The sequence below is a fragment of the Euprymna scolopes genome, chromosome 4 (assembly GCF_053919585.1).
Source record: "Euprymna scolopes isolate OS-2025 chromosome 4, ASM5391958v1, whole genome shotgun sequence".
In the NCBI taxonomy this organism is placed as follows: Eukaryota; Metazoa; Mollusca; class Cephalopoda; order Sepiida; family Sepiolidae; genus Euprymna; species Euprymna scolopes.
Window position 1 is genome coordinate 70,548,160 of NC_136485.1, and position 21,736 is coordinate 70,569,895.

General features: G+C 34.1%; 1 protein-coding gene across 11 annotated transcripts in view; it reads right to left on the minus strand.

Moving 5' to 3' along the window:
* Positions 1-21,736, minus strand: part of LOC145268331 (FERM domain-containing protein 5-like) — a 441,205-nt gene that overhangs the window by 154,061 nt on the left and 265,408 nt on the right. For all 11 annotated transcript variants that reach the window (XM_080123914.1, XM_080123905.1, XM_080123887.1 and 8 more), the window contains one exon: positions 669-747. In XM_080123914.1, coding sequence (XP_079980040.1) covers positions 669-747 — 79 coding nt within the window. The remainder of the gene's footprint in view (positions 1-668; positions 748-21,736) is intronic.

Genomic DNA, 21,736 nt, shown 5'->3' on the forward strand with positions numbered 1-21,736 from the left:
TTAATTTTTACAATCTTTTTCAGATTATATAAATGTAATCATCTAAAACAGAATTTCATTTTTATTTTTAGGAGCAGTAGTAGTACAGAGTGCAAGTTTTAAATAATACCGAATGATTTAAACAAAAAAAAAAGTATCATTTTTATATTCATCAACAGATATCCCCTGACTAACTTTACAATTAGCAAAATTTTACTCCTTCACTGATGATGTCCCCAAATACCAGAATGGTTTCTATGTTAATAGCTTCTTTCTTCAAACTGAGGGCCTTTGAAATTCCTTCCTTGCTCCGTTTCCCTAAATCTGGTCCATTTCTCAGTAGCCCATTACATCTCAATTGCAATGTGCTTTGTTTAGAATGATATCAGTAAATAAATAAAAAAAATGGGTGATCATTTTATGTTAAATTCACGTGAAACTGATCCCCAATCTAAATTTCTAAAATAATTATTCCCCCCCCCCCGACCGTGACAAGTTTCTCAGGGTGTTCATACATAATTTTCTAAAAATGAAATAGAATCTCATTTTTGAGGGAGGCGGGGGAAGGCAAGGAGCCAAGAAAGAGTCTTCATCTACATTCAGTAGACATTTGTAAAAAGGAAGCTGGATTTCCCTATTGCTACAAAGGGCAATGCAAGGAAATTAGTAAAACAAAAATGATATCTTACCTGGTTATTTCTTCATGTAATGACATGGGATCCGCCGGATAGAATTTTACACGGAAGCACAGCACCATCGGATTGACACCTGGAAAAACAAAGAAAAAGAGATTAATCCTAAAAAAAAAAAAAAAAATCTTCAAGAGAGTTACTGATCTGTATATACTGGTATAACTATGTAAAAGAAATTTCCCAAGATTTTGTAAGAGAGAAAATTTGTATTATTTGGATTATTCGAACTACTGTTCTTATCTTGGTGTTATTCTCAAAACGTTTCACCTGATGTAATCTCTGACCATCTTCAAGTGATTCTTATCAACCTTAGGAATCGGTATGGAATTTTTAAACAGAACCCTTTACTTATTCCATTTTTAATCTATACTAGCAGGGAAACCCAACGATGCCCGGGATTGGATGAGGATCAATAAATGTTACACATTTCCAATACTTTTATTGTCATTGAAATCTGTGATATCCCCCATCTTTCAATCAAATCGATTGATTGCCTGCTCTAGTTGGGAACCCACGGTGGTGCACCGGGAGGAAGCTTCACATGCCTTCCCATGGTCACTTGGTCCACAATACATGGTAATCTAGATTGCACTGTAGAGAACTTACTGTTGATTTTATGAATTGTTTTTATATAATAGCTTACAATTATAGTTTAAAATGTCAAAGTCAAGTATTCTGGTTCAATTGTAGAATGCGCCTCCGTCATATCAAAGAACCTACTGTTGATTTTATACGCTGGGTCCTTTTTACTTGTGTGGCGATAAAACTTTTCAAATTAACTTGTGATATTAAGCTGTATAAAGGTGTTTATTTTGATAAAAATTAGACCATTCCTTCTTTAATCAGATTTTTTCGGTTATCAGTTTCTGATACTTATTGGAGGCATTCCGATACAAAACCTATTTAAGAACACTCCCTGGCACAAAGTACCTTTATGTGAAATTAAGAAAAAATCAGTCCAATCGTTTCAGAAACTATTGGGAACAAACACGTTTTATAGAGAGTAGAGATAATTTTTGTTTCATCAGCCATCAATACACACAAAGACAAGGTATCGTTTTATAGAGAGTAGAGGTAATAATTTGACTGGATAGAAGTTTTAAATAATTTATGATTGTATTCTTAGTTTCATTCGATTTGGAGTTTGAACCTTCAATTTCAAAAAGACTATCACTTAGAGCTGATTATTACTTAACATTTATATCTGTTAAGCCATAGATCTAAGAATACAATTACAAAATTACTTGTTGAGAACCTAAGAGCACCCTTTCCTGCCTCAACAGGATGCAGAATAGTCTTTGAAATTAAGTGTACGATGACCTCCCTCTTTCTCATAGAAGAGACATTCCGAGTCTATCTCTGCTCTATCGGTACTTTTATGGTAGGTGCTTGACTGAGCTCGAATCTATGGTCCATCCTCATAAAAGTTTGCAACAAATACTTGTCTAGCTACAACAATTACCACCAACTCTCCTCATTCTTGATCTGTGACCAAAACCAAACAAAAATTCCATGAGCAGGATTCATTTCTTTCATAGAAGTTCCCGTCTGTAGAATACAATAAATACTATGTGCCTGCTTCCTGGTTTACTATAACATGGTTGTCTTCAAATCCAGTGTGAATAAATTCCTATTAAGTCGTCCATTTAGATAATCCAGCCCTACCCAAGTTCCACCATGATTGATCTTGTTGTCTCACCATATACCTAACAATTAACCCTTGTCCTAGAGTAGCCTCTGGGCCTTGATAACTGGTGACACTACAAGTAAGAAAAACAAACAAACAAAAAAAAAAACTTCTACCTAGTCATAGCTAACGAAATGGTGGATCAAATAAAGGATTGTGTTGAAATTCCATAAAAATTCCGGAGTTTGACAAGATGCAACTGAAAAAGGTTGGAAGTGATATCAGCCGAAACATTGTGAAAATAGTATCCAAGATAACAATAGTCTGAATATATAAATTGTCAATCTTCATCTAAAAAAGTCACAAATCTGAAAGAAAATGTCTGCATTTCATGTCATAAAAACGGCTTTTATTCTGAATAAAATAACCATTGTATGATAAATGAATTCCCAAGCACGCCAGGACAAAGGTAAGCTAGTTGTGAATAAAATAATCATTGTATGATAAATGAATCTCTGGGCAATGCCAGGACACAGGTAGGCTAGTTCTGAATAAAATAAGCATTGTATGAACATATGAGGAAGATGGGGACAGGCTGCAATCGAAGAAAAAAATGAAATAAAGTTAAAAAAATGTTTTTTTTCTTAAATGTGGATCATAAATATTAACTTAATTTGGATAATTTGGACAACTATTCTCATTCTCACACCGTTTCAGCTGATGTAACTTGGAGCTATGGCACAATGGATAAAATGCTTAGTTTAATATCAGTTCTAAGTAACAGTCTACTGGAGCTTGATGGTTCAATTCTCAGTAGAATACAAATTACATAAGATTTGCTTTGTCATGGCCGAGGAAATGAGAACAATATACCCCCAAGAATGGAATAAAGGATTCTGTTAAAAATTTTGTACAGATTCTAGAGTTTGACAAAATGTACTTAAAGCGTTTTTTAGATGGCTTAGTATGGGAACAACCACAATTTGAAAATTCAAATTTTAGATTTGCATTTAATTTGACCCATAGTGATTGGACATCAATTAAGTAAGAATTGAATATCAATTTCTTATTAATTACCTTTAAGCTATACATTTTAAACATTTTTGAATCACAATCATGCTACGGATTTTGATCAAAATTAGAATAAGGAATTTAGACATGAGGTTTAGTATCATTATATGCTGAATTTGCACTTCGTAAAGGAACATAAAAGTGGTGCAAAATTGTTATGTTTGGAGAATTGATTAATTCCCTTGTCCTGGGATGAGTATTCTTCTATTCATATTTTGCACCAATAATTGGGGATAATATTTTCTCAGAGGCAGTGCAAACCCTCAAACGTCTGGCAGTAAATATATTTGCGAGGACAATAAATCAAGCAACGTTGGGTATGCTAACAACTGATATTTCAAACTTAATTATCATTAATTAATGCTAAGATAAAGCTTGTTTCATTTAACAATTATAAGAAACTTTTCAAACCACTGATTACCATGGCTAATAGCACCCTATTTGATACTCCATTCAAACTCCTTAGACTAACATTCACAAGTAACATGAATTGGAACAAGTAAATAGAAGATACTGCAAAGTTTGTTGCAAAGAATGTGGGCTCTGCCTACCGGGCTAGAAAACTTCTTACAGCTGCCAGTATTCTATATCTCTACAGAGCCACCATTTGCCTATGTAAGGAGTGTTATTGCTACATCTGGGCTTCAGCACCAATCTTCCCTCTTAGACAGGGTCCAAAATATAGCCTTTAATCTGGTGCTTTTGTCATTTGACAAGCTGTCAGCATTAGAGTAATGTGAAATCAAGCAGCAGTTTGTGAAATCAAGCTTGTGCTTTCATTCTTTCTTTACATGTAATTTGTTAGTGTCATACGAATAGATTCTTCGGGGGGGGGGGGATCTATGAGACTTATTTAAGTTTATGAGTGTTTAAAAAAAAAATAAATAAATAAAACAGTTCTTGTGGATTTTAGACAGCCATTATAGTTTGCTGTGATACAGAAAATAAATCTTTCCTCTTTGTTAAAAAATTTCAGAATAAAAAAGACAAAGAAAAACTGAAATAGTTGACTATAGAGATTCGTTTTTAACACTGTGTTTAACAAATACTACAATAGAATGTGTTCCGATGAACTTGCTGCTCTGGTGCTCTCCTCTACAGAAACAAATCCGACCAACCCAACAATTATCTACATCACATCTATTCACTGTAGAGGTCCCCCAAATGCTGGACGACTTTTTAGCTTCTTTACTCAAACAGCGACGCTTCAGAATTTCCTCCTTGCTCCAGGTTTCCCTAACTGTACTAACATGCAGAAATCTAAACGTACAGGGTGGAACAATAAATTTGTTGACTTAAAGAAAACATCACTACAGCTTTACTTTAAAACATTTATTGAAAAAATCACTTCAGGTAACTTGATTATGCAGTAGAGCTGACATCTATTCAATGTATCCGCCTTCAGCCTCAATCACTGACTCGATACGGGTCTGGAACTGGAAACATGCCTTTTCCCCAAACACAAGCGGGAGCGCAGTGAATACTCAGTAGATAGTAGCGATCAAGCTGGCTTAGGTGTTGTGGGATGTTCTCGACATATGGCTAAACAAAATAATCCAGCAAGTTCAGGTTGGGAAAAGAGGGGAGGGGCCAGTAAGAGAAGAGTACAAAGTCTTAGCACTCCTTTTGAAGCCAAGCCTGGGTCTCTTTGGACTTGTGAGCCGGCGCCGAGTCCTGCTGCCACACACAGGGTTTGCTAGCGACCACCTGATTGCACCAGGGGATCACCACACATTTCAACACATCCAGGTACACTTTGGTGCTGACTTTCAAGCCGACTTCGAAGATGTGAGGTGGCATAATATGGCCCTCACTTGAAACCACACCAAAGACCATAACCTTGGTCAGAAATTTTGTTGAGCTGTGCCCTCAAGCGTTGAATGGCCCAGATTTGCATTTTGAGGGTGCTGGCAATGGTCCTGTTGTCATAACTTTGGTCAGTAGAGAGCATGAGTTGTACAGCAGCGCATGTCCGATCTCGCTTGAACATTGTGTCACTTTTAGACATGATAGAAGGCTCCTATCAGGATTTGTACACAACTGGCCAACTAATAGATGGTCTGCCACAAAAAAAAGAAAAACAGTTTTCATCAAACGTAAATGGAATCATGTCGTCTTTTCTGGAGGAATAATTTAATCATTCCACCCTGTAATGTGAAGAAACTGCACAACTTCTCATTTAGAATGCAAGGTCTTCTATATAGCCCCTTCACGTTTCAGTTGGATGCTGGGGTAAAAAAAAATAAATAAATAAATAAATAAAAATTATGAGCAAACTTCACTCTTATTTAATAACAAATCTAGAATGCTGTTGAAAAGATGGACTATTGTCATTTCGTTTAATCAGAAGCTGCTCGCACTTTTATTTCTGGCTAATTGCTCATTTTTGATGAACACATTATCTTCTATATAATTATAAAACTCAAATGACCTTGTAACGAGTGTTGTAACCTAACATCCAGTTTACGACTTCCGGTTGCGCATGCATACATAAACATAAACCCATAACAGCATAAACAAATAAACACAAATTGATACTTTTGCAGAATTTGACTTGTGCACTAAAATATTAACGTTATTATTTAGGAATTATTATTTAATATGGGAAGGGTGAGGATGTTTTGCAACTATTCTGTATTATAAGTATACTGTCGCAATTTTCTTACAAATAAATCAACTTTGACCTGTTGACAACGTATTGTTTTATTGTGTACATTTTGAGCGTCCCAATTGTTTTTTTTTTTTCGCATTTAAATTAAACGATATATCAAAATTTAAATAGTGCTGATTTACCTATAAGTATGGCAAACCACTTCAATTCAATGGCTGTAAGTTTTTTTTTTTTTTTCAAAAATAAACAATTATAAACAGAACGACTCATAGAAATCTATATTTTTTTTCATTTTTAATATACTTTCATAGAAATGTTTCTGTTATGTCACAAAAACTGTTTTTTTTTACGTCACAAGTGTCATGCTTCATTCCATAGCTAATATAACATATTGACCAAATGGGTCACGGGTAGTCTAGTTTCAGAATAAAATCAACATGCAGTGAAGAGGGTTTGCAGGACATAAAAATGATAATAATTATTAAACCAAGCTAACATAATCTGACATAGTTAATATGCTGCAGTGTTATGACATCCTGGCTAATGTCTTTCTTCATGCATGTTGATTTGATTTTAAAATGTGTTAATCAGAAGTTAGAAAATATAAATAAGCAATAAAATGCAATTTTGAGTTGATAAATTCTGTATGTTTTCGTTTTTTTATGTTGCATATTCCATAACAAAATGAAAAAAAAATGAAGAATTAAAAATAAAGATACATAAGACAAACAAAAGATCATGATTATCTCCCTTGTGTATTCTGAAAATGTCAGAAAAAGTCAAGACAACCCCAGAAGCAAATTAGACCAAGCGAAATAAAAAGCAACAAAAATGAAAAAGCCTCTGCCAAAATAAAATAAAATGAAAATAAGCAGAAAAATATTTTCAAACTTAATTTATTTCTAGATTTTACAGGTTTTAAAAGGAACTGAAATATAGATGAAATGTGTGAGCTATCTAATACTAGTTAAGATCTGTTTAACGAAAAAAAAAATGAAATAATTTCTTTAGGAATAAATTTCTGAAAAATGCTAAATATATTGTAACTTATTATTAATCATATAAATAAAACAGTATATATGCGTGTGTGTAAATATTTAACCGATAAACTATTAAACTACTAGTCACATAACACTGAAATGAACAGAAAATAGCAATCATACACCAAGGATGGTTTACAAGGAGTAAAATCTTTGTATGAATGAATAATGCATAGAGACATATCGGCAAGTCAAAATGCAAACTGTTCGTTTCAACTTGCTGATATATTTCTATTTCTGTACATGTCCAAATACAATTCATTTCTTTAGATTGTTCAAGATTAAATTTTTCTTATTTATCTTTTGATAGCTAATTTGGTAGGGAACATGGCTGGAGTGCTAAATGTTCTAGTTTTGATTCTCGCTGACGGAATAGATACAAGTCAGTATCTTTAAAATCTTTTGAAATCAGTACTATATTATTATTATATTCAATAGAGGATTGACTTTGTAATAAATACAGAATCTTCATGAATTAAAATATGTTTAAGTGCATTTTATGACCCAGCAAGGCTGGGTACCATACATAATCATGAATAAAGTTTTCTTTGAATTTTTAATATGAGGTTAATTAGTATTATTCAAATTACTATTCTCATCTTGGTTGATAAATTTTCAACACATTGATTAATATAACCTCAGACCGTCTTCATGCGCATCTTTTTTTAATTTGGTAATGTTCTTGTTGGATTTGAGGAAAAACATTTATTTCATCTATGGGAGTAGATTGTTCTCATTCTGTCATCCATAACTAGATAGATGTGTTTATGTTATTCTTAGTTATTATCTCCTATAGTAAGGATTGAACCTTCCATATTCATAAGGCTGTCATTTTGAACTGATTGTTTATCAAGAGTTTAACCATTAATCCATAAGTTCATGTGGATAATACTAGTATGACTTTTGAGAGATTAACACTAATCAATCTTGTTTAGATGTGAGTATTACTATTGTAAATATGTGCTGCTCAGCATGTTTTGCTAGTTCATGTGAATGGTAGACGTGCAGTTGTTGGATGCTTGGTTAAGGGAAGATGAGGCACAGACAGTTGAAAATATCTTTGGCCAGAGTCAGACCACTCAAGAGATATTCTTTTTGCTTGAAGAAAGTAAGATTCTCATTGAGTGGGAAGATTTTGTGAGAAAAAAAAAACATCTACGGGCGAGTATAGAAGTATAATCTTCTATGAATGTTTCCAGTTGCCAACCAGTCAAAGGTGAAAAGATTTTAGGTGACAGGATGGAGAGGAAGGAGTTCCGAGCTGGGCCTCCTGGATGGTTGGTTGTTTTTGTTTTACAGCATATCAACCCTTTTCAAGTTATTTAATGCTGAATCCAAAGATTTTGAAGAAAAATTTTTTAATAGAATATATTTGTTGTTTTCAAGTCGATTTCTATTTAACCCATAGTTGGGACTCTAACAGGTACTACCACTCTGGGTTAGAGTAGACCTGGGAGCAATGGCAATTAAAGGGTGGCTCCACACTCCCCAAAGCCCGCAAGCTGGAGCCTCAGCATTGGATATAGTTTAAGGTCATATCCAGGACCGGGCCTCCACGAGGAGGAGGAAGATACAGTTTGATTTAGTTTGAAGTGGCCGGTTGGTTTTGATGAGAGTCAACAGGAAGTTGAGAGTGTGCCTCTCTGGCTGGTTGAATCTCTTGGGAGTTCTTGGCTGAAAAACTATGTCAAGGGGAATTTTGTTTTGGGCTGATCAGACAACCTGTAAGTCTGCCATTACACATTGGGAAGCGAGTGCCAGTTATTTAAATTAATAAGCATTATTATTTGTTTATAACCTGGGCTTGCAGTCTCTGTTTTGGATGGAATGTGAATTCTTCATTGCAACACTGATGGCATCGACAACAATTTTGAACTGGCACAACAAGTGGAGATCACGTCTACCTATTAATATAGAATTATGATTATTTTTATTATGCTATTTTTTTCTTTTTTAAGAAGGTCGGAGGTCACATCAGTTGAAACATCATCATAATATTGGGTTGAGGTCTCTTTTAGATGCTGGCAAGTGATCAATGGCTTAAGGAAATTGATTTCCAGACTAATCTATTTCTGGCGAGTTCTATTTATCACTCTTTGTCTTCAGTCCATTCTTATCAATTCATTCCATGCTTCCCCTGTGAACTGAATCTGTTACCTTAACTGTTGTGTATCTAATTTTAAAATTCTCATCCATTCTTTGTTCTGCACACATCTCCTTATACTGATCTTCTTGGTACGGACAGTGTTTGTAGTTTTGCTCCACTTCTCAAATTAAAAAAAAAATAGTGGTAGCAAAACAATAGCACCTTTCTGCGACTGACCAACTGACCATGGTTGAGCTTTTAATCCTCTAATCTTTTGGTTTTTGGTTGCTAGAGGTATTGGTGATACGGGGTCGGGGTCTTTTTTTTTTTTTTTTTTTTAATCAAGACCTGATGGCTGACCCTGTTTGGCCTTCATCAGAGCTATAGTACCACTTCCAGACTAGATAAGGTTTATACCATTACTTACCTCTTCCCCTCCAGGTGCATAAACCAGTCGAAGCACTCTTTTTATCCTGGATGACAGCCTGCTACTATGTAGATTTATTCTTATTTTTTAGTTAATTCCCCATTGTCCATGGCTTCTTATTTAGTATTAAAAGCTGCCTTCTCTCAATAGAGGGGGTGTCCTCGTTATTGATCTGACAAACATGCTGGATTGTTTAAGGAGACAGCACACCATGTTTTTGAATGTTTGGTCAGGTTTTACTTCCGATGAAAAGTATCCTCTGACAAACCGTTGTACAGAGAGACCTAAGACACCTGAGGACAGAGTCTAGTAGGCATTCAGTTGTTTCCAAAAGAAGATTCTTCTAAGGAAGATTAAACCTGGAGAAGATCTCCTTAGCCCATATTTAAGACTCCCATTACACATCCATCATATCGTTCTCTTATCATTTCTCTACATGCAACGCATGTCCTCAACCCTCACTGGCCAGGTTTCTCTTCCATACATCATCACACTGTTTGCGCATACCTGATTGACTCTTCACACAGTTGTAACACTCTGCTGGTTAGTAATGGCAGAAGTTCGCTCAACTTACACCTTCCATTCCTAATTCTAGAGTTACACTAGCATCTGCTCCACCCTATGCTTCAATGGTATCACCAAAGTAACTACTATGAGATAAGCTGATCTACCCATTTCAGGAATAATGGACTTATGCAGAGACAATATAGTAAACATTAGTGAATTGGGGCAGTTAAGGCTCCAGAATCATGACGTGTACTTCTGTAACATATTTTTGCTAATACATTTTTTGTTAATCATACCACTATGTTAGTCTTATCTTTAATTTTATTTACAACAGGGTTACCACATATCAAGGCCTGGAGACTACCCAAGGATAAGGGTTAATGTGTGTATCGTTTGTGGTGGAAATTTAGTATAATCAGATCATTTACGAGGACAGTTCAATAAGAACTTGTTTACGCTGGTTTTGAAGATGATAATATTGTAGTCAGCTGAAAAGCAGACCAGTGGAACAGAGTCCCACAGGTGGGTAGTTCTAGGAAAGAAGCTTTGTTCATGGAATCCACCGATAGAGAGTGGAGAAATTTATTGATAGTGATTTTGGCTAGACAAGTATTTTTTTATGAAAAATTGGCAAAGGGGGACGATAGATTGGAGCTTAGTCGAACACTGGCCATGAAAATAGCGATAGAGCAGAGAGAGGCTCACAACGTCTCTTCTGTGGAAAAGAGGTTGCAGAGAAGAGAAAAGCACATTACTGGCTCACAAGACCACAACCGTAACAAAACTTCTGAACAGCTTAAATAGTTTCATCATTCAAATATACTTTCTCCACGTCAGAGCTCTCATTCATCTTTATTGTTGTATACTTTTTACGCAAACTGGTTATTGTCTATCAGCTGACTTGTAATTTCACTGCACGTCTTGTGCTGTGTAGCTAATGCTTATGAATACGACAAAAAATTGATTTTCCCACAATTCCCTTTTGATAGCTGTTAAAAACTACATTGTTTGATCAGTCTGAAATGAGTCTTTTTCATGTTGCTGTCCATCTGAGCTCATATAAATTACAAACTATGGAGAATAATGGTGTGCGGATTAGAAACACTTGGTGCCAAAACTATAGCTTATCAATAAACCCAACAATAAATATCGATTGGACATATTTGCATTTACAATAAAGAAAGGAAAACAAAAAAGATTCATATATAAATGGAAAGTGAAAAAAAAAAAAAAAAATTGCACCAGACCATAACAAAGAAGAATCAAACAAATCTATACATAAATACAAAAGCAATACAACATATTAAAGAGGGGGGGAGATAAGACAATGTTAGAACATTCATATTAGAGTCTCTTCTGATTGGCTCACAGGCTGGAGATGTAACAGTTTTCAACCAACCAGAAACTGATCCCTCCCTCCCCCCTTTTCAATTGCCTGTATAAAGTGCATATACTTGAGGATAATGACCACTTGAAAGAATATTGTACTATTAAATACATTTGACTAACATTAATAAGAAAAGTTAATTTGGTGCAAACAATTTTTTTTAACATCTTTGTATCAAATAAATTAGAATAGAATGTGCAATGGCCAGAAGAATTTTATTTTTTTTTTTTTTACTTCCGGTTGGATTATAAGCAAAAACAATTTGACATTAAAAAAGGGTTTTATTTACCCAATTTTTTTATTAATAGCCTAAAAAAATACATTTTATTTATATTATAAGATTTATTTATATGCACATTTTGTTATATGCATTTTTTTTTTTACAAAACATTATTTTTTGTAAATTTGGCGATTTATAACAAGTTAAAAAAAATAGTTTTATATAAAAAAAAAAAAAAAAAAAAAAAAACACTTCTGTTAAGTCTTGAAAACAATGGATATCTCCTGTAAGGTTGGCTGCACATGTAATTCTGAGACAAGGGTTGCACAATCTCAAACCACACCTTCCCTGAATTACCACTGGCGAGAAGTCCAGGAAAACTGGAAACAATGCTGAGATAAGCAGAGAGCACATACAGCACTTGGAGTCCCCAAATGGTTACTCATTTTAGTACTGACCAGGCTCAATATTGCTTAACTTCAGTGATCTATGGGAACCAGTATGTCAATGTGATTATTTGAACACAGTTTTATATAAGCAAAGTGTTTCAACAAAATAAAGAAACAAAATATAAAAAAAACATTCAAACAAAAGATATTGTACAAAGATACAATGCATTTGTTGTACCGTGCTAACAACTTTTAAAAGGTCCCACGAAAGTGATCTTTTGTAAGCATGTCAGTGACCCTAGTTACAGCCTCTTTCATCTCCTCAATTGTCTCATAATGACATCCGCTATGGTTTTTTTTTTTTTTTTTATTGGGCTTAGGGAATAACCAAAAGTCACAGGGAACAAGGTCTGGACTATAGGGAGGGTGAGGAACTGTATTGATGGCCATCTTTGTCAAATAGTTTGTGACAAGGATGGAGCACCCTTGGGACAAACTTTGCGCAAACCTCCCGCATCTTCAGTTCCTTGCAAATAATTATATGTACAATTCCCACACTGACATCAAACTGTGCACTTATCGTCTCTATAGACACACGACAGTCCTTATCCATGTAATTCTTTATTTGGCTGATCAAATCCAGTGTTCTGACGTCTTTACTCCTCTCACATCTCTCATCATCCCTCACAGACTCCCTGCTTCCCTTAAATCTCTTATGCCACTACAAACTGATGCTCGATTCATGTTAGATGGTCCAAAAGCAGTCTGAAGCATTCCATACGTCTTGGTGGCATTTTTTTCAAGTTTAACACAAAATTTTATTGCATATTGTTCTCCTAACGTGTCCTTATGTCCAGATTGCATTTTTTAAATTCATCAGCTGTGACAATCAGGCTTTAGTAGGGTGTATTCCAATTCCTGCTATAGCTGTTCATTTGAACCTAGGATCATAAAAATTAGTCATCTCATAAGATGTATAGAAATAACATACTGAATTTTCAAGAGACTACAACAATTTTAAATGCCTGTACAAAAAAGTCTGTGAACAAATTGAAGTCTGCTAAAAAAGAATTTGTTTACATTGGACTTAAAAACGACTATGTTATAATCAACTGGGAAGTAGCCCTGTGGTATTCCATAGCCGGGTATTTCTAAGAAAGAAAATTTGCTCATAGAAGTTTCATTTAGTTTTAGACAGAAAGCAAGAGAAATTGTTGAAAGCAGTTCTAGTTAGAAAAGTGTTTAAAACGTTTTTATTTAAATATTGGATATTTTGCTATGAAAATCTTTCATTCACTATAAATGCTAAAACAAGCCAAAAACTATATGCTTCCCAGACTGATGCCTTGAATTTTAGGAGAAAAATAAAAATTAGTCCCAAAAGGTGTGTTTTTCACCCCTAAAACACCCTGGGGTTCAAGCTCCAGAATTTTCCCAGAGTCAAATATAACTTTCCAGATGTATATCCATGTGATCTTGCTTTTGAGTAATTTTCAACAAAGTCTAATGGTTGGAAAAGATTCTATATCCCGAAAAGTGATATTTTTGGCCATTTTGACCCCTTTTGACCCCTTTGTGATGCAATCAGAATTTTTATCAAAAATCTGAGAATGTTACATTTCCTTCCTTGGGAAGTTGTAATGGCATGCAAAATTTCAGAAAAATGTAATGAGTAGTTATTGAGAATTTGGGGAACAAACGAGCGAGGATGAATTCTAAAGTCCAAATCAGACTAAGTCGGTGGACCAACTAGAAATCAAATGTTTAAACAAAATGTATCCCTTTGGTTATTGTACATTTTAGAGTGCTTCAAATCTATTTGATCCAGATCTTCATGAATAGTCCAAAAAATAAATGAAATACAAACTTGACTTCATTCAGAATTTTCTATTTATTTTGCTTTGCATCATCTTATTATAATGGAGATTTAGTGTTATGTCTGTAACAAAAATTATGTATATAATCAAATGCATTTTTTGGAAGCAGTGAAAATGGCCTCCTACATAGACCTAATACAGAATTAAATACAATATGAGAATCAATAATTACAAATACAGTAGAACCCGGGGATACGGTGGCCCTACATTTTTTTCAGGTTACGATGTGGAATACAATGTTTTTCCAGCCCCTGGTTACGGAATTTGTGCTGCCTTACAGTATTATTTCTAATGTTAATCGATTATATACATGTGCATTATATACTGTACTGTATTTTGTTACTAAATTTTAATGCTGTATCCCGGGGTTTTACTGTACTAAATTAGAACACAAGAAAATTGCAATACGAGTTACGGTAAACAAAAATTCTATAGCAATATATAGCCAATCACAGAGAACTCCTTATTCGTTTCCTTTAACAATTTCTCTCGGACATTGCTGTGAGCAGATGCTTCAGAGTCTTCTACAAGTTGGTCAACCGATCTTTTGCAGATTAATGGATTCTAAAGGAGGATGTAACTTACAAATTTTGACTTACTTCCCAAAGATTGACCAGCGAGTCAAAGCCTTCTCTCTCTTCAAGAGAGAGCGAGGCAGAATGAAGATGTCCTGAAATAATTCCAAATGATGCTCCAGAAATACAAAATAGTGTGATATGTTAGAAAGGCCAAAAAGCCTCCCAGGTGATATTCCGGAAGGGACAAATAGCCTCCCCCCTCCCCGGACTGATACTGCAAAGGTTACATTCCTGGAGATTGAAGTTTAAATTCCCAGTGCAAGCTACCCAAAAATACAGTTGTAGATTACTTAGGACTGCTACCAAACCATGGCCGATAGAACAAGAGCATGCTACCCTATGGATTGAAATTCTGTGCATATTCCCAGAGTTCAACAAGATACACCAGAAAAAGGTTGGGGGTTACATCAACCAAAACGAGTTGCAAATAACATAAGATGAAAACAGTAGTCTGAAGAATCCAAATAATACGGGTATGAACAGGGTTGTGTCAAAAATGGGAAAAGCTCGATGGCTGTTAACATGTAACAACAGAGCATATATAGAGAATATTAGACTATATTGCAATGATCTCATTGGAAGATTATCAGATTTCTGTGTGTTACGTTTCTTCAGATATTAAAAAAAAAATGAATTTAATGAGTTCAAACCTTAAGTGTTATCTTTTATCTCACCATTATTAAATTTCTTGTTTCAGTTTATTAAAAAAAAAAATAATAATACAGATATTTATTATTTACTAGATTACTGACCTGACCTTGCTCAGGATTCATCATGTTTAAATTTGTTTTATAAATATTTCTTTGTTCTATATAACCATGACTTTTTGTTTATATTCAATATCCAAGTGAAAAGAGAACTACGTTTTGATTGAATCAAGATGGAAGTAAAAAAAAAAGAAAGAATGAATAGTTTAATAATCAATCAGTATGTAAATTACAAATAAACATTTGCCTATAGAATAGAAGAACATAACTGCTCTTGAACATTCAATGAAAAAAAAAAAACAACAAAATAAACAAGTATTGAAAGAATAAAAGTTAATCTCCTTAATTGATTTTTCTTTTAAGGTGACTTTTAAGAATTTCTATATATGAGAAAACTGTTACATCGGATTTAAGTATTAAAATAAAAGAAAACGTAAAAAAAAATACATAAATTTTTTGCAATTAACATAGTACAAAGGATAAGTTTCCTCGTCATAATCGAAAGATCTAAATCAGTATTTAAGTGAAAAAAAAAATGAACCTGGCATTGATTGCCTTAGATGGAAGAAAAAAGAATGAATAAGTCAATAAGCTATCGATGTGTATATTACAAATAAACCATTTCTTTTGTTTAAAAAAAAAAAAAAAAAAAAAAAAAAAAAAAAAGAATGAGAAAATGTAATTGTTAGTAAACTTTAAATGAAAAATAAAAGCAAGTAAGGAATGATAACTCCAACTAAAAGGACAGTTGTTCCCCTTAGCCATTTTTTTTAAAGATGATTATTTAAAAAAAATCTATAAATTACCGGAAGTATATTTGTCTATTGCAAATAACAAGGTTCAATAATAACAAATGAAAATTTGCTTAATCAGAATCAAAGCCTAATTTGTAAGCTTAAATGCAATTTAGGTTTTACTTTTAAAATCCAGCTGCATATAATAATCTATTTTGTTTTGTTTCTTGTTAGTTAATTTTGATCCAACATTAGTTGCAATGGGCTTTTTAAAAAGGTTAAGGGTTTATGCATGGCAATATTGTTTTAATTTTTTTTTTTCTTTCTTGTTTGCTCAATTTGACTCAGCAGGAGTTAGCTGTCCACTTGACATCTTGCTAAACAGTAGGATAAACCTCAAAAGGATTGTTTACTTCCGGTCAGAATTATTCGAGATAAAACACAAATACATTAGACAAATACTACATAATTTGAATTCAAGTGAGCAGAAATAAGTCAGTCGGAGGCGGACTTAAAATCTATCATTTTTGAAGGACAGCTGTTACTATAACAATTGGAAAATTAATAAAAATGAGAACGAATGAGAATTCTAAATTTAATTAAAAAATTGTTTTTATAAATTTTTTTTATGAGAATTAATTGGAACAAATACACTGAGGATATTGCCAAAGCTGCTGCAAAAAAATGGGCTCCCTCTACTGTGCTAGAAAATTACTCACACCAGAGAGCATCCGTATCTTTACAAAGCCACAATTTGCCTATGCATGAAGTACGTATTGAAAGAGTTGATGAGAATTTTTAGGTTAGTAGATGCATGTGTAAAACAGTTAAAGTAGTAGTTCCAAGAGGAAATGATAAGAATGGACTTTTTTTTTTACTTGGGAGTTACCACTAATTAAGGCTCGAAGGCCACTCAAGGATAAGGGTTAATGAATGTAAGGTGGCGGTGTAGCAATCACTTAGAGTGTAAGAGTGTAAATTGGGTAGAATTTGATTATTTATGAGGACGGCTTAACAGGAACTTGTTTATATTAGATTTGAAGGCTACCATATTGTATTCAACCAGGAAGCATACCAATGGAACAGTGTTCCAAAGGCGAGCAGTTCTGGGAAAGAAGCTTTGTTCATGGAATCTGCATTTACATTTCGGCACAGATAGAGAGTGAGGAAAATTATATATAGTGGTTGTAGCTAGTCGTGTTTTTTTGTGAAAGTTTAGCAAGGGGGGAACCATAGATTGGAGTTCAGCTGAGCACTTGCCTTGCCATGAAAATAGTGATAGAGTAGAGACAGGCTTGCAACGTCTCTTCTGTGGGAAAGTGGTTGCAGTGAAGAGAAAAGGGCATCACCCACTAGGTTTTGAAGCCGGTTTGAGCTCTATCAAGCCAGGATAGGAAAGTCAGTTTCTAAAAGGGATCCAAATGCAGGCCAGTTTGGAAAATGGATGTTAAACCAAAGATGATGATCCTTATGATGATAGGAAGGAGGCTCAAGCCGATTTGAATTTTGAACAGAACCTTTGTTTGATACAGAGGTTCAACGTTCAACATGCGACACCCAAAACAATTGCAAATTACTTTAAACTTCTGTCCAGTCATGGCTGAACGAGAGCATGCTACTCTTGTTGATTAAATAAATGGTTCTGTTCGAAATTCAGTGCAGATTCCCAGAGTTCAACAGAAATATTCCCTAATTCAACAAGATACACCTGAAGAAGGTTGGAGATTACATCAACTGAAACATTGTAAAACTAACACTCACGATGAGAACAGTAGTTTGAAGAATCCAAATACAAATATTTAGTCCTTATCTCAAAAACTCAGAAACGTTATTCTTTCGAACTATTCTTTCTCTAATTTTTTCCTTGTAATTGATTGAAAAAAAAAAAAAAAAATATTGATACATTGTGACTTTTCCAACAATGTTTTTCACTTGCATCGTTTTTTTTTTTTTTTCTTATCAATTTGTGCCATTTTGACCAAGTTCATATGCACATTTTTGTTTTACTGATAGTTTAAAAATAATGTTTTTGCAGTCCTTGAAATAGAAATTAAAGTATTAAAAAAAAAAAAAAAAAAAAAAAAAAAATTGAAAGAATCCTCTTTCAAATATGAAATTAGGCTAAAAATTTTTGGATTCCCATACCGATTCTGATATGCCAAAAAGTTCTGATTTCTGATTAATTGTTCCAACACTAATCATCATATGAGGGCCATTCCAAAAGTAAAGCCTCTTATTTTTAAACTCAAAAAGTTTAAGAGTTACAAAGACGGGAGTGGTACCATTAAAACGAGCAACTTTTTGTGCTTCAGAATTTATTTTTCTACATAGTTAACACCATTCTCAATGCACTTTTGCTAGGATTTTAATAATGCATCTCTGCTTCTGATACATATTTATGACAGGGGTTTCTTTCTTAGAATCTCACACCGTCAATATCTGCAACAGAGAGAGGAAACTTTCAGGTTGTGAATGCATAAGTTCAGTAATCATAACAATGCAATTTGCAATCCCCTCTGCTCCATTCAAGCAGAATAAAAAAAAGCATTAATTTTGGAATATCCCTCATATAAACGGCTCCCTGATAATGTTTCAAACCTTTTTTCAGTATTTTCAGAATTTTAGTACTCTCCATTCTCTTCCAGCGAGAGTCTAGATCGCTCTCCCTCTTCTTAGTTTTGCCATCCTCCAAATTCATCCCAACTATTTTCTATGGCCCATCATATTTTCTTTTCTTTTGTGATGCAGAGTGGGAGGAGTTGGTGGGTATAGATTACATTTTTGTTTGCTTGTTATTATTTCTATTTATTTTAAATCAATTTTATTTGATTACTAATATTTACTGGTCTGTTGGAAAATCAAAAGCTATTTCAGAGATATGATGAATTTTCCTGGTATATTTCTGTTTTACCTTAGTTAAGACTGTTTTCACACAATGGTTTCCTGTCTCTTAGCAACATCACACAACTACTGACTGGATCAATAGGTCTTCCATTTCATTATTTGTAATTTTCATTATCTATTATATGAGGAAAAAGATTGTGATTGTGTGTATGTATCCGACTAAAAATCAGAAGCTATGCAAGATACATTTAAACCCCTTATATAATCGAATTTAGTGTGAACCTGAATTGGCTATGTTTAAAAAAAATAAAAAATGTCGTATTATTTCCTGGAGTGCATCAGGAATTAATTTAGTGTTACGGGTTTACATTTTTCATACTTACTAATAATTGTTTGAGAAACACTGAAAATAGGTTAAAACATTCAGTCAGCTTTCTTTCTATTATATTGAACCAGGTACCAGAGAGAGAGACAGAGTGAAAGAAAGTGATTGGAGGAGGAGTAATCAGATAGAGAATGGAGCAGTTAGAATAATTAGAGAGAGGAGGGGTAATCAGAGCAAGGAGTAGAGAAATATGCAGTTGAAAGAAGAGAGAAAGATATTACACATTAAGAATCCTACATCAGTTAATAATTTTGACAAGGGTCACACTGAGTGCATGATAACCTAAATCTTTAAAACAGGGGTGCATGAAAGATGGGTGACGTAAAGTTGAAGAAAGAGGCAATAGATTTAAAAACAGGCAAAACAGGAGTCAAATGAATGACGTTATATTTTTCGAACTGAGAGAAAACTAGTTTTCAAATCAGTCTCTTTGTGGAAGCCAAGCAAATGAAATACTATTAATAATGTAGAAATAATCTAAGTGGATTATTGCTTTGTCGTCTCTGTCCGTATGTGTCATTCATCTCTTTAAGTTAGAAAATTAAGCTTAAGTAAATAACTAGCTTTCTTCATCTCTCTCCTGTGACAATTCTCCCCATATAAAACCATTTCTGAAAACTCTCAGCAAACGTCTCCTTGTGTCCTCTTTCTTTATGAAAAGAAACTTATTTCAATAGCAACAACTAGACAAAACAGTGATAACGAAGAAAGTAAAAAGGCGCTGTATAAATACCCTGCATATAACAAACTTTATTTTGTTTTTGAAAATGTTACAGAGAGAGAGAGAGAATTTTCAAAAGAAAACTGTTGCACACGTTTATGTTAACATTTCTATTTTATTATCTATGTTCCCAGGCAAGGCCAGAAAGACTAGCAATGTCTCTTCTGTAACAAAGAGGCAGTGAGAAGGTGAAAAAGACATTGTCCACTAGATTTCGAAGTCATGTTTTGTACCGTGTCAAGGCAGGAAAAGGGTGCTCTAAGCAGTTTTTCCCCAGATGTGGCAACATAATTTCATCTTAGGACACAATTAAATTTGATTTTCAAATTGAAAATAAAACCCACTAATTTGGTAATAAAAACAGCTTAGTTAAAAAAAATAATTTAGATACAAATGAAAATAAAGTTACATTAGTTACAGTTATATATGTACTGCAATCAGATTGTCTTCGGTCACTGGTCACATGACTGTTGAGGTGGGTTTCAGGTGATCAATCATATAAACATGGATTCCATGAACAAAGCTTCTTTCCTAGAACTGCCTGCCTGTGGAACTCTGTTCCGAGGGTCTGCTTTCCAGCTGACTACAATATTGTCTTTCAAGTTATTGAACCATCTTCATAGATCATCTAAATATAAAAATTTTACACCACAAAATATTACTATGCTACTGTCCCAATAACTACCATACACACATTAACCCTTATCCTCAAGTGGCCTCCGGGCCTTTGTATGTGGTGATCTCTTTGTAAAAAAAATTGTTACAGCAAGTTATACATGATACAATCAGATAGTGTTTGGTCACCGGTCAAACGACTGTTGGGGTGGGGTTCAGATGATCTATCTCCTTAAGGCAATACAGCCAGGGTTAGGCACTAGTACTGTAAGCACCTAGAATTTCAAAGGAGCTTTACTTACTTACAATGGCAGGTCATTTTTCACAGATGTCAAAAACTAAAAACTTAGGCAGATATAACAGCCACGGGAGACAGTCAAATGATTAAGAAGGTTGTATCCAATTAGTAACAATCTCAAAGATATGGGGTGTCTCAGTATAAAGTGATCCATCTACACACTTATAACTTATGAATCAGACAAGAAAACGTTTTCATTCCTAAAAGATAATTAAAAAGAATGTTCATTCAGTATCTCTTGTTATAAAATTAAAGTTTTAATGATGTCTTATCAAAAACGACAGCTCCTTGTAATTGATGAGGTTGCCGGTCAAAATAAAATTTGCACATAGGTGATAAAAAAATGTTTTATGCTGGTGTTTTCTTAAATATTATTATATGAGGAATCAATACGACTTAAAATCTATTTAGTATTACGCATATAATCTGAAGAAAAGCATGTTTTAAATGCTACAATAATTGAGACTTTAACAAAATGGAATCTTATGAAACCAGAAGTTGTATTGCTCATGATACGTTTTTTTTTTGTTTTTTTGCTCAAAATGCAAAAAGTATTAAAACGTTTTTTTTCTATCACTATCATCATGATCAGCATCATCATCATGTGCTGTCCTTCGTGTCTGAAGACGACTTCCTGTGAACCATCATTCTCCACTTGTCACGGTTGTGACTGAGGGTCTGCCAGTTTCCAATAGGGATCAACCTGTCCTTTAGATTTCATTTGACGGTTTCACGAAACCTGATCTTAGGTCTGCCTATGCCTCGTACCCCATCCTCCAGTTGTGAAAACACTATCTGTTTACGTGCCCGGCCCATCTCAGGTTTTTTGGGATGAGCAGGTCATACATGCTTGGGAGGTTGGCTTGTGATAGGATCTCCCTGTTGCTGACAAAGTCATACCACTATCACTATGCAATACCAAATTAATTTTAACTCAAAAA